Source organism: Cydia amplana, chromosome 3 (assembly GCF_948474715.1).
Source record: "Cydia amplana chromosome 3, ilCydAmpl1.1, whole genome shotgun sequence".
In the NCBI taxonomy this organism is placed as follows: domain Eukaryota; kingdom Metazoa; phylum Arthropoda; class Insecta; order Lepidoptera; family Tortricidae; genus Cydia; species Cydia amplana.
In genome coordinates, this window is record NC_086071.1 from 6,761,896 (window position 1) to 6,777,008 (window position 15,113).

General features: G+C 40.3%; 1 protein-coding gene across 3 annotated transcripts in view; it reads right to left on the reverse strand.

The window, feature by feature from the left end:
* Positions 1-15,113, reverse strand: part of LOC134662484 (cytoplasmic dynein 2 heavy chain 1) — a 106,602-nt gene that overhangs the window by 44,006 nt on the left and 47,483 nt on the right. For all 3 annotated transcript variants that reach the window (XM_063518718.1, XM_063518717.1, XM_063518716.1), the window contains 12 exons: positions 10,992-11,205; positions 10,297-10,542; positions 9,690-10,060; positions 9,023-9,164; positions 7,597-7,716; positions 6,914-7,102; positions 6,332-6,555; positions 4,572-4,751; positions 3,130-3,253; positions 2,660-2,767; positions 1,864-2,020; positions 524-731 (listed from right to left, as the gene is read on the reverse strand). In XM_063518718.1, the coding sequence (XP_063374788.1) occupies positions 524-731; positions 1,864-2,020; positions 2,660-2,767; positions 3,130-3,253; positions 4,572-4,751; positions 6,332-6,555; positions 6,914-7,102; positions 7,597-7,716; positions 9,023-9,164; positions 9,690-10,060; positions 10,297-10,542; positions 10,992-11,205 (2,283 nt within the window). The remainder of the gene's footprint in view (positions 1-523; positions 732-1,863; positions 2,021-2,659; positions 2,768-3,129; positions 3,254-4,571; positions 4,752-6,331; positions 6,556-6,913; positions 7,103-7,596; positions 7,717-9,022; positions 9,165-9,689; positions 10,061-10,296; positions 10,543-10,991; positions 11,206-15,113) is intronic.

Genomic DNA, 15,113 nt, shown 5'->3' on the forward strand with positions numbered 1-15,113 from the left:
ACGTTTTGTGTTTGACAACCAGAGTTACCGCATAATGTACGGGACCGTCTAGCGTCAGTTGTGATTTCGATTTGATTTTGACTAATAAGTACTAATGTACTTGAATATTAATGCTTTAATTTAATAATATATATCAAAAAATTGGCTTCCACCATCGTGACTTTTTCCAGACTATTCTGGAAAACCAGTTTTGTCATTAAAAAGAGGCGGCAAATTTGAAAAATGTAGGCACGATGGTCCGTTCTACCATACAATTTTTTTTAATTTCGCGCCTTTTTCTACATATAAATTGGTTAGCCAGATTATACTAAGCTCAAATTTAATATTTAAGGAAAAATTTACGCTTCCAACAGGATTTGAACCCGCGACCTCTGCAATCCGTGCATCGCTCTTAACCAACTAAGCTACGGAAGCCCACAAGAAACGCGCAAATTTTTCCATTCCTTTCTCACAGACAACCAAGAAAAGCGTAAAAGAAAACAAGGCAAAGTCTTTGCTTGATAAAAAATTGGTTTATGCTAACCTCATCAGAATGACCCCCATCCGGGATAGCGTGGCGGGCGAGGCGTGGTCCAGGCTGTCCGTCTCGAACAGGAAGTTGACGTTGGCGCCGAACTGTATGCGCCAGCCTGACGGCAGCGTCAGCAGCCGGTTGTCGTCCAGCACCGAGTTCAGCGCCTCCACCCAAGACGGGTCCACGTCGCCGTCCATTACCACCCAAGACCACACCTCTGGGAATCACACATACATATTTCTGTTTTGTTTTATTCGTTTCCTCAAAGGTTAACTGGAAGAGATCCCATACAGGGATAAGTTCGCCTTTGTTGTATTTAATTTACTCTGTAACTATGTTTCTGTTGTTTTTATTTCCATGTGCAATAAAGTATATACATACATACATATATTTACATACACGCCAACGCACGAAAGTTACCGACATCGCCAAAAGGATTGCGCAACTCAAGTGGCAATGGGTCGGCCATTTCTGTCGAAGGGATGACGACCGATGGGGCCAGCGAGTACTGTTCTGGAGACCTCGATTGGGAAGCCGAAGAGACGGAAAACCACGAGCCAGATGGTCGGACGACATTAGATAGACGGTAAGGCCGACCTGGCATAGAAACGCCGCGTACAGAACAACATGGAAATCCATGAAAGAGGCACATGTTTAGCAGTGGACGCAAATATGCTGAGAGAGAGATATTTACATACAATGCACATATTTATGTATTAGTGAAGAAAGACAAAGCTGAGTAACGCAAGTAAATGGCTGAAACCAATCATTTCAATGTGCTTCTTTGAAAAAGTAAATAAACCTCACATATTGGAATCAAATATCAGCAAAAATGGTGGACTGACCCGTTCTAACTTCATTTACATGCATATCATTTATGTCAAACACGGAATGAAAATGTATATTTCTTTTCTTCTATTATACGAATATATTATTAGTAGTGTAACTTTTGTGACTACAGATAAATCCCGTTTTGCAATACACGGCCAGATTACTTTTAATAGCGAGTGGTTCAACAATCCTGGTTCACGACGACTGCAAAAGTGCATGGCCTCTTGATAAATGAATAATTTGTCAATGCAATTTTACAGCTCGCCGTAAAATGTACATCGTTGTAGGTTGTAGGTCACAGACAAGACATCCTCTAGACTGAGCATAGTAACGCTACCCCCTCTGCCACTATATACGGTAGATCACGGCACGGGATTCGCTCACCTCGTCCCCCCGCACCCCCGTATTTTTGGCAGCATCGGTTTCATGAAATAATTGCTCTAAACTCCGTCTAGAGGACTCCTAGTCTATGTTGTAGGTAGCTGATGCATATTCTTGTAGTATACTGTACAACACACCTGCAGGTTGGTTGGACACCTGCAGCGCGGTGGCGGAGATGACGCCGTCGCTCCACTGCCGCGTGTCGGGGTCGATGTGGCCCAGCAGCCAGCTGCGGCTCATCGCCTTCGGGCTGATCCTGTACTCCACTATGTTCCGGCCTTGTTGCACAAGAGCCTGGAATTTAATAGCGTGACCACAGAATAAATAATAGTACTAAGTACAGAAGACTCACTCTCTAACAAAACGCGTCTGTTACGATCAGCACAGATATGGACGCTAGGTGGCGACAGCGCCACGCGCGGCTTATGGCTTTCCCCAAAATTGGGGCGGAACGGATGTACTTTTAGCTACCTGTAGCAAAGCGACGAAATCGCGGAGTGAGCCACGCCTGCCATGACTACCTTAACGGCCACTTTATCCTAGTAAGTAGTGACCCAGACTCCTTTGTCGAGGCGAGGGTGGTACTGGGTTTGAATTATGGTACGTAAGACAATTTATTTATGTGATTTCCTGAGGTGTGGATATTTTGTATGTAGGTATATAAGTATTTATCTATCTATATGTTACCTACATACCTAGATTATTGTTTACGTGTCTATCATCAATAACGCAAGTCTTATGAGTTAAGATTAGGTATTTAAAATTGTATTTTTTTAATTGAAAATTTTACAAAAAAATAACAGTATTTTAGTACCTTAATCTAATGTTTCGCCAAACTGTGAGACAGTTTGTTGGCGGTATCTTAAAAAGCTACCTATTAAAATATATTTACATATACAAAAATAACATATCTTTCGTTATGGGATAACTTACTGTTTTTAGAAGTTTCCTGATGGCTGACTTCCCACATCCGGGGGGTCCCACTATGACCACGCCCATTCTCTGTTGCATCTGCTCATACAAGTCCACGCATTTTTGAACCTGACATAATAAAGCATCATATATGAAGGTTAAACAATAAAATGCGAATAAAATGAATAAACTCTTAAATTGGTCGCTAGAAACTACGCAGCGTATTAACAAAACTAAGTCTATACACGTTACGTTATTTTGCACATACATTTAAATTTCGGACATCTACGTTAGCTGTTAATTCGCCTAAAAAGTTTAGGTATGCATCTGACACCAACGGTTAATTTTGAAGGCGTTTTAATAAATTATTCTGAATATATATTCATTTTCTTAGTGTTATTTAAATTTAAAAGGTGAATTATTTATCCAGCAGTGCCCAGTTTTCTCGTAGTAACGAACCCTTATATAAGAAACGGTTAGTTTTTTTTTACCTGAAGCTTATTATGCACAAGACCGAGCGAAACGACGGAAGCGTCAAGGGCGGAACATATCGGGTCCGTAGCGTGCTCCTCGTGGGGCACGTCAGCAAATACCAGCGACAAGATATTCTCGAACCTGCAATAGGAGATTCGACCTTAGGCCAGGACTTAGGAAGTACAATAGGGTATTTTCCTACTAGTCAAATCAGTTTCTTTTTTAGAACTGTCAAAACGATTTGCTAACATGGAATTTGTATGAAACATTACATCGTGACGTCACGGTCAACTCACCTACTTTTTAGGGTTCCGTAGCCAAATGGCAAAAAACGGAACCCTTATAGATTCGTCATGTCTGTCTGTCTGTCCGTCTGTCTGTCCGTCCGTATGTCACAGCCACTTTTCTCCGAAACTATAAGAACTATACTGTTGAAACTTGGTAAGTAGATGTATTCTGTGAACCGCATTAAGATTTTCACACAAAAATAGAAAAAAAACAATAAATTTTTGAGGTTCCCCATACTTCGAACTGAAACTCAAAAATTTTTTTTTCATCAAACCCATACGTGTGGGGTATCTATGGATAGGTCTTCAAAAATGATATTGAGGTTTCTAATATCATTTTTTTCTAAACTGAATAGTTTGCGCGAGAGACACTTCCAAAGTGGTAAAATGTGTGTCCCCCCCCCCCCTAACTTCTAAAATAAGTGAATGATAAAACTAAAAAAAATATATGATGTACATTACCATGTAAACTTCCACCGAAAATTGGTTTGAACGAGATCTAGCAAGTAGTTTTTTTTTAATAGGTACGTCATAAATCGCCTAAATACGGAACCCTTCATGGGCGAGTCCGACTCGCACTTGGCCGCTTTTTATATTTCTATCCGATTTATTCAATAGAACTTGTGTTCCAAAATAACTGCTATTTATGTTTTTCTAATAATTATCTGGTGCTTTGTTTCGTACACGGTGTGAAATAATTTATTTTAAGTAGAGGAAAGTACCCAATTGTACATATGTTTGTTTGTAAAAAAAAGATTGAGTATTTAGTTAGACCAACCAAATTAATATTAGTGGGTCTTGCGACTGGACTATTCTTAAAAGTCCCTTGCCGAACTCTGCCTTAGGTTTAAGTAACGAATAAGTCGTTTCTCATAAGTTGGCGTGCTGTTAGCTGTTAGTTATAAACATGGTGCCTGGAATCTGACTGTCAAGTCTTTTAGGAGTAGTAGATAATTTTTGGGATACACCTTGTAATTCAATTTTTTTACCGGGTGAGCGCAAAGCGTCTTTAGATTGTCTGTATGTTATTGTTGTATGTCTAATCGGCTGTTCTCCTCTACGTGTTGATTTCTCAACCGATTCTCGTGAAATTTTGCGAGCAAGTTCGATAATTAAAATGGACAGTCACTAGTTTAATTTAGATAGCGGTTGATATATAGTGGTGGTATCACCTCCCCTTGTCTTGGGCGGTGAGCTTGGACATGTTGTTGCGGCGCAGCACTCGGCGCAGCGCGGCGCGGCGCGGGCGCAGGGCCAGGTCCCGCGCCGCCAGCGCCGCGCCCGCGCTGCCCACCGCCGCCTTAAGCGCGCGCAGGCCCCAGTCGTAGTGCCGCTGCCCGCCCAGCAGCGTGCTAACAAATGTCATTAAAGCGGGCATTACATTATACAATTCGCAGAGCGCTAGCTGAGTTAGCGCACTAATTTAGCATAGTGTAAAGGCAGCTAGCCAGTTAGTGACCCAATCTAGTGCGATCGCTTGTGCTCTGCCGCACTAGCGCACTAGAACGCATAGTGTAAATAGTTTTAGCGCGCTTAGCGCTTACTGTGCAAGGTCAGTTGTCGGCACGCCACCGACGCACTCGAACGTATGGATGTTTCATTTATCGTATTTCAGTTCAAAATGACGCAGCCACAGACTAGGGAACAGGAAGTACTGCTAAACATGATTAAACTTTATAAAAACATGCCCTTTTTATGGGATAAAAAACATAAAGATTACAATTAAAGATTTTTATTCGTGAAAATTGAACTAGACAACAGTGTTAAAACAATGCCAACTTTTTGATGTTTTGATGGTGCCATGATATAATTACTAGCTCTGTTCGGAAGATGAGGTTCGATTCGAAGGATGATCACTGCCGAAATGAAAATAGGACACTAACTAGCGTCGCTAGCTAGTGTAGTGTAATGAACAAGCTCTTTTTTATCTCGCCTAGCAACACTTAATTAGCGCTCTGAAAATTGTATAATGTAATGCCCGCTTAAGGTTCATATATATTAGCTTACTGTGTAGGTACGACTAACACATTTTTTTTCACGCAACGCGAGGTAGACGAAACGGAGACTGAGGTCTTTCGTTGTAAACTAGAGAGTTCAGTTTCCTACACGTTGAACATAACGATAGGCATACTCTTAAAAGTCGTTACATTATATCAGAAACATGTTCTTTTGTGCCTCTCTGGCTAATGCCTCACCTCACCTCTCGCTTCTACCGTGGCCGCGAGCGACGCACGGCAATTATTTCTTAAGCCAGTTCTCCTTGTAATACCTAGGTTTATAGTTGCTATAACCATACCCCGTAACGGAGCTAGCAAAATCGTAGCATATGACAGTTTTATGTCAGGGTTGGCGATTATGATGAACCATTTTGCTTTAACTTTATTGTATGTAAGATTAATAAAATTGATCGTTATTGACCCTCTTCCGATATAACCCGGTTTAATTTACTGTCAAATAATATAAATTAACAGGTCAATGAATATTAGATGCGCTTCAATGTATCTGTTATTTTGTTTATAAAATCACGTTTTTTTCGCATTTCTTTCAAATATTAACATGGAATTTTCATTGCTTGAAAATATTGGTGTGTTTGAAAACAAAGAATAGTTATTTTCGATACAAGTGCGAAAAAGAGGAAATTCGAAACGAGTGGCGATAAATTAAAACACGACCGAAGGGAGTGTTTTAAATCGACACGAGTTGCGAATTACCTATTCGCACATGTATCGAACAACGTTTTACAGTACATATGGCACAAGTTTCGACATCCGCACGAAAAGTGCTATTTTACGCACTAGTGCGATAAAGTAGCCCCATATGTACTGTAAAATATTTTTCTTACTTTAGTTTATGCGTAGTAGTGATAACCCTGACGTACAACTGCTACAGATTTGCTAGCTCGGTTGCGAGGTATGGCTATAACAATAATTACCTGGCCATAGAGAAAACGGCATATAAATCCTCGGCGAGCGCCTCAGCGTCGGTGACGCACTGCGCCGCGAGGAGGTGCCTGGCCAGCTGGTCTCCCCTCGGCTCCACCATGGCCACGGGCCGCAGCACGCGCTCCAAGTCCGCCGGCAACGCGCGGCGCCCCCCGTAGCCCCTTCCTACTGGATTCATGGTCGCTGCCACGCCACACCATTGGGATACGGTCACCTGCAAACAGAAATTATTGTGCGATGTATCTATTCTTACATAAGATAGCACAAAGGGCGTTGAAACGCAGACATCAAATCGTACTCATTTAACTTTGTAATGAAAATACCAATATGAGTGATTTAATTTGGATTTCTAGTATCGTGTAGATGTTACAACCGGCCAAGTGCGAGTGGAAATCGCATACGGATGGTTCAGAGTTCTGTACTACTACCCATGACGCAATTTTACAGCGTATCTACTAGAATGCATAAATAGCGGCCAGGAGCGAAGCTAAATGGTGTGAAATATTAGCGAAAGTATCGGCGGTCAGTATGTTGTAGCCGTCGAAGCAGCTCATGACAAGACATGATCTTACATGTTTCCCGTTGAGCAGCGCTGTGGCCTGTCCTGTGTTTTCCCGCATAGCGGTCAGCAGCGAAGCTAGCTGGTGTGAGATATTAGCGAGGGTATCGGCGGTCAGCCGGTTGAACTCGTCGAAGCAGCCCCAAGCGCCGCATAACGCCAGGCCGCTGAGCAGCCGGCCCATGCATTCTGTGTCCATTGCCTATAACACAAAATTTGGCGTAGATATCAGAAGTGAACACTGCGTTGTGCAAGTAATTGCTTCAAACAGACAATTTAATGTGATCGTATTGACTGTGAAATAAATTCAAAAAAGTTGGAAAAGTAAAAAGCACTAGTTTGCAATTGGGACAACTTTGTAGATTGGTGCGGCCTGGAAAAGGGTTAATGAAACATGAAAAATTTCACCGCTTCGGGAAAGATATGAACTTCTATCTGATGCCAAAATAACTCAATGTCTAATCAAATAATAGAAAAGGAATTGTGAGTAATCGTAGAGTGCGGTCGGCAAAGAAAAAATCGTGCAGATATAAGGCGTGCGAAAACGGTACGCCGGTGTGATGCGGTACGGTATATATTGTGTAAGGATTGACTGGGCTTCGCGTTGTGCCATCTAGTGAAACTAGATTAGTTTAACGTCTCGATTCATTGTTTGACTTTAACTATCTATTACAACTCTTTATTGGCTCTACTTACCTCGTCACAATTGAAAACTAGGACTAAGCGTCCAACTAGACCACCCAGTGCTTTAACTGACTCCGTTTTTCCCGTCCCGGCTGGTCCAAATGGGTTTCCCATTAAACCGAGATGCAATGACTAAAAACAAGAAACGTAAAATTAGCAACAGATTCTATTAGTCGCACCCATCCAAATCTGACAAGGTCGCCATGTGATGTTGCGCGTAAAAATATACCAACTATCTATTCTATACTGGGCGAGTACGGTCATTTAGGGGACACTTGGTCACATTTTGATTGATTTATAAATTTATTAAATCATAATTGCCAATAACTGTCATTTGCGTTTCGTCTACTCTGTGGTTGGTCTCGTGAAATAGTACATTACTGCAGACGCCGGGAAAGAAGGGCTTGCCGGGTGAGTAGGTATAGACGGCCGACCGTAGGGAGGCCGGATAGTGATACGAAGTCGGCAAGACCTTTTCACGGCTAGGCATGTATAGTGCTTTTCTCAAACATATGCAATGAAATAAAAAAAATCACCACTCAAAAAAACAAATTATAATTAAATAGCTACACGACAAAAGTTTTTAATTTTCCTTCCAATCCTGCCATAATGACTTTTTTTTTACGGAAGTCGTCCGTATTTCGCGTGTGTAGTGTTCGAATAGACCCTATTAGGGCCATTATACACAACCTGATAATAAGAATCTCAATTTCAATAAATAAAATAAATGCAGAGGATTTTAAATATTATCTATGGTCTCTGGTGACTTACGTATAGACAAGATTTTAAATTTATTCATCAACACATTGAATAATACAGATTGGTATTCTTAATATCAGTACGTTCGTGTATAACAGGCGTTAACACGGATATTTTGGTTCGATAACCATTCATTCACTAAAAATTAAAAATATAATTCGGCTGTTTAGCCTGTTCATGGACACAGACCCCATGTTTACATTAGAATTTAAAAAACAATTACTTCCCGGCCTAGGCCTTCAATTTCGTATGAAATTCCTTTACAGTTCTCTGGAGTTGCTCCGCCCTAAACGTGATACTTCGAAGCCTGATATAACGCCCGGAGCGACGACATTTCATTGCATGTTTGAGAAAAATGTTGTTCAGTACCTCTGTCTTCATCACATTTTGTCGTTCGGTATTATGATCTCGTACTCACCCAGTAGATTATCTTCCGTATTATATAATGCTATGATCCTTGTTTGATTACACACACGAGCTGAGGTGTCACACATACAACACGAGAAAACAAACTGATTGCATTGTAAACAAGATGGTGGATAATAAACCTACAGTCAGCAGCTAATGTGGCTAAGGAGCCTAGATGTGCAAAGTCATCTGCACGCGGTCTTATTGTCTTAACAGCAAAATTGTCGCCCGCTTAGCTACTTTTGTTACTGACTATACCACATTTACTTACCTGAGTCAGTATCAAAAAGCATTCATCAGCTAATTCGGTTCGAACAAACTGGCCTGTATTAATCCCGAGATACTCATACGAGTAGGAAATCTGAGCTAATCCCATTTTAGCAATAACGTCTTTGGAACTCTGTATGTAGAATCTAAAAAAAATATAGTTTTTAGTATCCGTTCGCTATAGGTAGGTATGATGATGATCGCTTGCAAATATTTAAGTAAATATTCTTTATTGTGCACCATAAAGTTAAAAACACACAGAAAATGAAATATATCCTTAGGATTCCTAGTCTATAGGCATAGACTAGGAATCCTCTAGACGGAGTTTAGAGCAATTATTTCATGAAACCGATGCTGTCAAGAATACGGGGGTGCGGGGGGACGAGGTGAGCGAATCCCGTGCCGTGATTGGTCCGTTCAAAGACACGGACCAATCACGGCACGGGATTCTGACACTTTGACTCGAACATGGAGTAAAACTACCGTATATAGTGGCAGAGGGGGTAGCGTTACTATGCTCAGTCTAGAGGATGTCTTGTCTGTGGCTAGGTAACACCGGCAAGCGACTATAGATTCTTATCGCTAAAAATCTATAGTCGCTTATAGTACCTAAGCAAAAAATAAAATCGGTATAAATAAGCAATAGGATGGTAATCGAGTTGTGAAGGTACCTGAGTTGCTTCTGCCACAGCCAATCACTAGTAGCAACCACATTGTTGCTAATCAGTGTACGAACCACATTAATGTAATAAGCACACTGTAAGAGGAGTGCCTGCCGCTTCTGCTTCTCGCTTTCATCCTCGGTTTCAGTGGCAGCGTAGTATGCACTCTCTTTCTCAATGTTAGCCATCAACTTGTGAAGATCTTTCGAACCAATAGCTTTCTCTGCTTGTTCCGTAAACCGTATGTTCTGAGCTAGGCAAAGTATTTGTGTCGGAAGCGAAAATGGATCCTGCTCCTGTAGAGAACTGGAAACGACGCATTTTATAGTCATATTCTTTAGAGATGAACGCATTTCCGTTTCCAGGTTCTTGAGCCAAACCTGCAAGCAATTACAAGAACTGATTGCTAACGTCAATAAATCAGCATTTTTTTTTAATCAATGGGATGCTATTGGAATTAATATTATAAATTTTCAAACTAACCAATTTTTCTTGAATGAACTACGCTATTTGGCATCGGGAAAGTACTTACTCAAATAACTTAGTACCTATACTACAAACCTCATTGTTTTACTCAAAAGCAAGCACAATAAAAGCCTTATAAAGTATACTATACCTCGACAGGACAGTCTATGTCGACCGGGTGGTCAAGCTGAAACGTTTCGCCGTAAAGACTGCGCAGTGCCGTAATCGACATGTTTTCAGGCCCAAGACGCACACCACTAGTCCCCGGAAACAATTTCTTCAGATGCGTCTGCATGACCGCCTCTCGACCCTCGGCCCCGGCTCGGGCTTGACCGAGCAACTCCAACAAATCGTCATCGCTCAGAAAATATAACCTCGGGAAGATAGAGCGCTTTTCCTAAAAACATTAACCGGTACCGTAGGACGATAGTATATTAAACATTAAAAATTTAAACAGTCTATAAAATCGCTGTGCGTGTACCCGGTGTACCTATATCTGAATTTGATGAGCAACCAAATAAAACCAGCATAGTAATTAAAAATACTGAAATAGCTATAACGCGTAAGGCACTACGTCAGACCTGATCAATGAAACCGCGGTAATAAGCAATTTGCGGGTGTTTGTTGTTCAAATTATACATGTATAACGTGTAGTTACATTAACTATCACCTCTAGCACTGACCATTATTATTTTAAATAAGTAGGTAAGTAAAGGATAAAAGTAAGTAAGTATATATTCTTTTCGGCTCATTTCTAAAGTTTACCGACTATTCGTACATTTACGCATTACGTAGTAGTGTAGGGCAGACTCTTCTAGACATACAACTGTAGAACTTTATACTTACGTCCATATACTGTTTGAGTGCAGATTGGCAAGCATGCAATTGCTCAGAAATGGAATCCAGCATTGATTGCAGACGGGCCGATTGCAACAGCACCGAAAGCCTGGGGTCCGCCTCGAAAATGCGCGTGGCCTGTCGAAATCCTTGGTCGACCTTCCGGAACTTTATGCCGAGCTCGCCTTCGTCGCTGGACAAGATCGGCTCTAGGTATAACCATCTGTAAAGACCGTCCATGAATGGTTGAGTAATGTACGAGTATACGCTTAGTTAGTGCATCCTACTTGATTATAATAACAGAAGATTTGGCAAAAAAATCATAACTGTACTAATTGTAAAATTATAGAGATTGGCACTATTGGCAGTCAATTATTTACACAGTAGTAGGGTCAAAAAGTAGCCGAAAACACTTTCGCGTGATTTGTGCACAACCCCTTATCACACGAGATCTGGTGTCAGTCAGAGTTCCATATTCGGCCCTCTTTTGTTTGGGTTGATGGTCACGATTTGAAGACAATAGTAAATGTAGTATTTGCTATAGGTATGCTAACGACCTGAAGTAGATTTATGGTGTGAGGCGGCGGACGGTGTCACAAATTCGCTGCTCCCTCAAACATTGACGCTGCGCTCCTGACGTCAGCACCTGATTGTGATTTGTTTGAAAGGAGATCGAAGACCATTTACCGTGAGTCTGAAGTATTGTGAGACGATAGATGGTAAGCATTAAACAGCCGGTGTACTTATGATATTTTATGTGTCACTTCTATATTATCTTGTACTTTTGCACAAAAACAAAAAAGTAAAATACATATTTTACTTTGCTTTTTAGGGTTCCGTAGCCAAATGGCAAAAAACGGAACCCTTATAGATTCGTCATGTCTGTCTGTCTGTCTGTCTGTCTGTCTGTCCGTCTGTCTGTCCGTCCGTATGTCACAGCCACTTTTCTCCGAAACTATAAGAACTATTAGTGTCCGACCGAAGGTTCGGTTTCGGTTTCGGTTTCGGCCAGTTTCGGCCAAAAAATCATGTTTCGGCCGTAGTTTCGGTTTCGGCCAAAAAACGGCCGAACCTTTCGGCCGGGCCGAAACATACGCAATGGTACTTCGTTCTATGAAACTAAACTATGTGACAAAGACCAAAAGTTGTGGAACAAGAAGGACAACAATATTACTTAATACATACATATACTGATTTATGTATACTGATTTATGTATTATTAAACACAATTCCACTAATGATGGAGCCACTCAACGCTCGACGCAGTTTTAAGAGGCTGTCAATACCTAAAACGCACACACTGTCTAATTGTATCGTAGTAAATGAGATAGCACTGTCGCATGTTACTGAGCCTGGGCAAGGGCCACGGCTCATGGGAACATGGGGTCCACTTGACAACTAATCCCAAGAATTGGCGTCGGCACTAGTTTTTACGAAAGCGGATGGCAGTCGCTTTCGTAAAAACTGACCGCCGACAATTCTTGGGAAGACTGACCTTCCAATCCAGAGGGTAAACTAGGCTTTATCGGGCTAGTCCGGCTTTCTCAATGGTAAATATCAACCTACCACCACCTAACTGCCAGCAGCGCTCACCGCTAGGCCACCAGCGCTCAAGGGAATAATAAGAAGACTATTGAAATAAAAATAAATGTGGATTATTTGTGTAATATTACTCGTTTAGGTATAAGTAAATGTTTTGACAAATTGATTTTAATTTCAGACACATAAGTTAAGAAATAAAGATATTAGAACCGTTTAATGGTGATTTTAAGACCAATCTTTGCAGTTATTTTCTATCGAGCCGATGTCGTTCAATCATGTATCGAGTGCGGCCACAGTCTATAAATATATTTTTTGCTTTACTAAATCAAATAGTTTTTCTTTTTCATCGATTTTTGACAAGTTTTGAATCGTATCTCCGACTTTTGCACTACAGATAGATTTTTATAAGGCAATTAAACGGCTATCGGTTCTTCAATCTTTATCTCCATTATTGTCTACCGGGTTTTGAAAGAAATTGATACCTACTATTTTATGTTTTTTAAAAACATTGTCTAAAAGGATACTTACTTTTTTCATATCTAGATTGCTGTGAAGGATATTACTTATACGAAATCTACATATTTGGGTTCGTCTTAGGGTTTTAATTTTAAACGAATTAACACAAAAGTTATGGCCAGAAAACCAGCTTTTTGGCCTTAAATTGTTCAACTTTGATGCCAAATATCTCGAAGACAATGAACTTTGAAGTAAATATGGAATACTATATTGCTTAAAGCCGTTGCTGCTAATATGATAAGCTGCAAAAAACATAAGAAAACTAAGGGATTCAGATCGAAGGTCATTGGCGTGGTGGAGCCCCTTAAGTAAAATCAATTTCAAGGACATTGGGTATTGACAGCCCCTTAATTTGAGTTTAAAAGCGGTTTTATGACATTTTTTCAACGATTTTAACAAGTCTTCAAAAGTTTCGGTTTCGGTTTCGGTTTCGGCCGAAACTAGAGCCAAAGCCGAACATTCGGTTTCGGTTTCGGTTTCGGCAAAAAAACATGTTTCGGTCGGACACTAAGAACTATACTGTTGAAACTTGGTAAGTAGATGTATTCTGTGAACCGCATTAAGATTTTCACACAAAAATAGAAAAAAAAACAATAAATTTTTGGGGTTCCCCATACTTCGAACTGAAACTCAAAAAAATTTTTTTCATCAAACCCATACGTGTGGGGTATCTATGGATAGGTCTTCAAAAATGATATTGAGGTTTCTAATATCATTTTTTTCTAAACTGAATAGTTTGCGCGAGAGACACTTCCAAAGTGGTAAAATGTGTGTCCCCCCCCCCCCCCCCCCTGTAACTTCTAAAATAAGAGAATGATAAAACTAAAAAAAATATATGATGTACATTACCATGTAAACTTCCACCGAAAATTGGTTTGAACGAGATCTAGTAAGTAGTTTTTTTTTTATACGTCATAAATCGCCTAAATACGGAACCCTTCATGGGCGAGTCCCACTCGCACTTGGCCGCTTTTTGTTAGCTTTAGTTTCTCGGTGTATTGGTATATTTATGCTGTAATATCGTATAACCACACTAATTATAATATTTAGTAATATTATGTAACTAAAAAAGCTCTTAAACAATCTATATGAATTATTCATACTTGTATAAATAAATACAAAAATAAATATTATCTTTTAGTTCCACGGCCACGCATTTCAAAACTGACACTAAGTATATAATGCAGACATGTGTAAAAAATGACCACCCAGAGTCTATGATGATATCATAAACGGATGTTAGGCATGTCGGTTATGGTTATGAACGTATAGCTCCTTATCAATATGAGCGAAGCTTTATCGTTTATAATTTATAATCTTAAAGCAAAAAATATTTCAGTAATTTTATAGTCAATTATAGAAAACAAATACTATTTTTTTTTACTTTTGTGATGTCAATAAGGTACCTAGTACTTACAAGTTTACCGCTGCCGCATTCGCTAGCTAGAGCATACCGCAGTTGCTATCAATTACAGTAGCGGTGAACATGCTAAGGGTAGTTTCAGACCCGGCTACAATAAAGTATGTATACTTGGTCAACCAGATCTTGACAGTAGAAAAAGGCGGCAAATTTGAAAAATGTAGGCGCGAAGGGATATCGTCCCATAGGAAATTTGAATTTGGCGCCTTTTTTTACTGACAAGATTTGGTTGACCAGCTATAGGTTCTTATGATTTAAGTATACATACCTAGACCTACTGTACCTAACGTTCATCGTCGTTTTGTTTTCTCGTTTAGCGTATAAAGATTGAGCGTCGGTTGCACCAAACTGTTAGTCATCGTTAAAGAGTTCGGGGTTATTCCGAATTCGATTCGAATGGCAATCGCACACAACGCTTTACTCTCGTACTCGTTTGTGTATCCTCTCGTTTGTTACTCGTACTCGCTATTTTCGATTAGGATTACTTTTTGGCTTAAAAGATTAAAGATAGAGTTTGTGGGGAAAGAGAAGAGTCGTGGAATGTAGTGGGCCCCATACATTCCACGACTATTCTCTTTCCGAACAGACTCTATCCCACCAAAAACATTTTCATGTAAAATGTTGCCAAGACGAAACCATAAGGCTCGCACTGA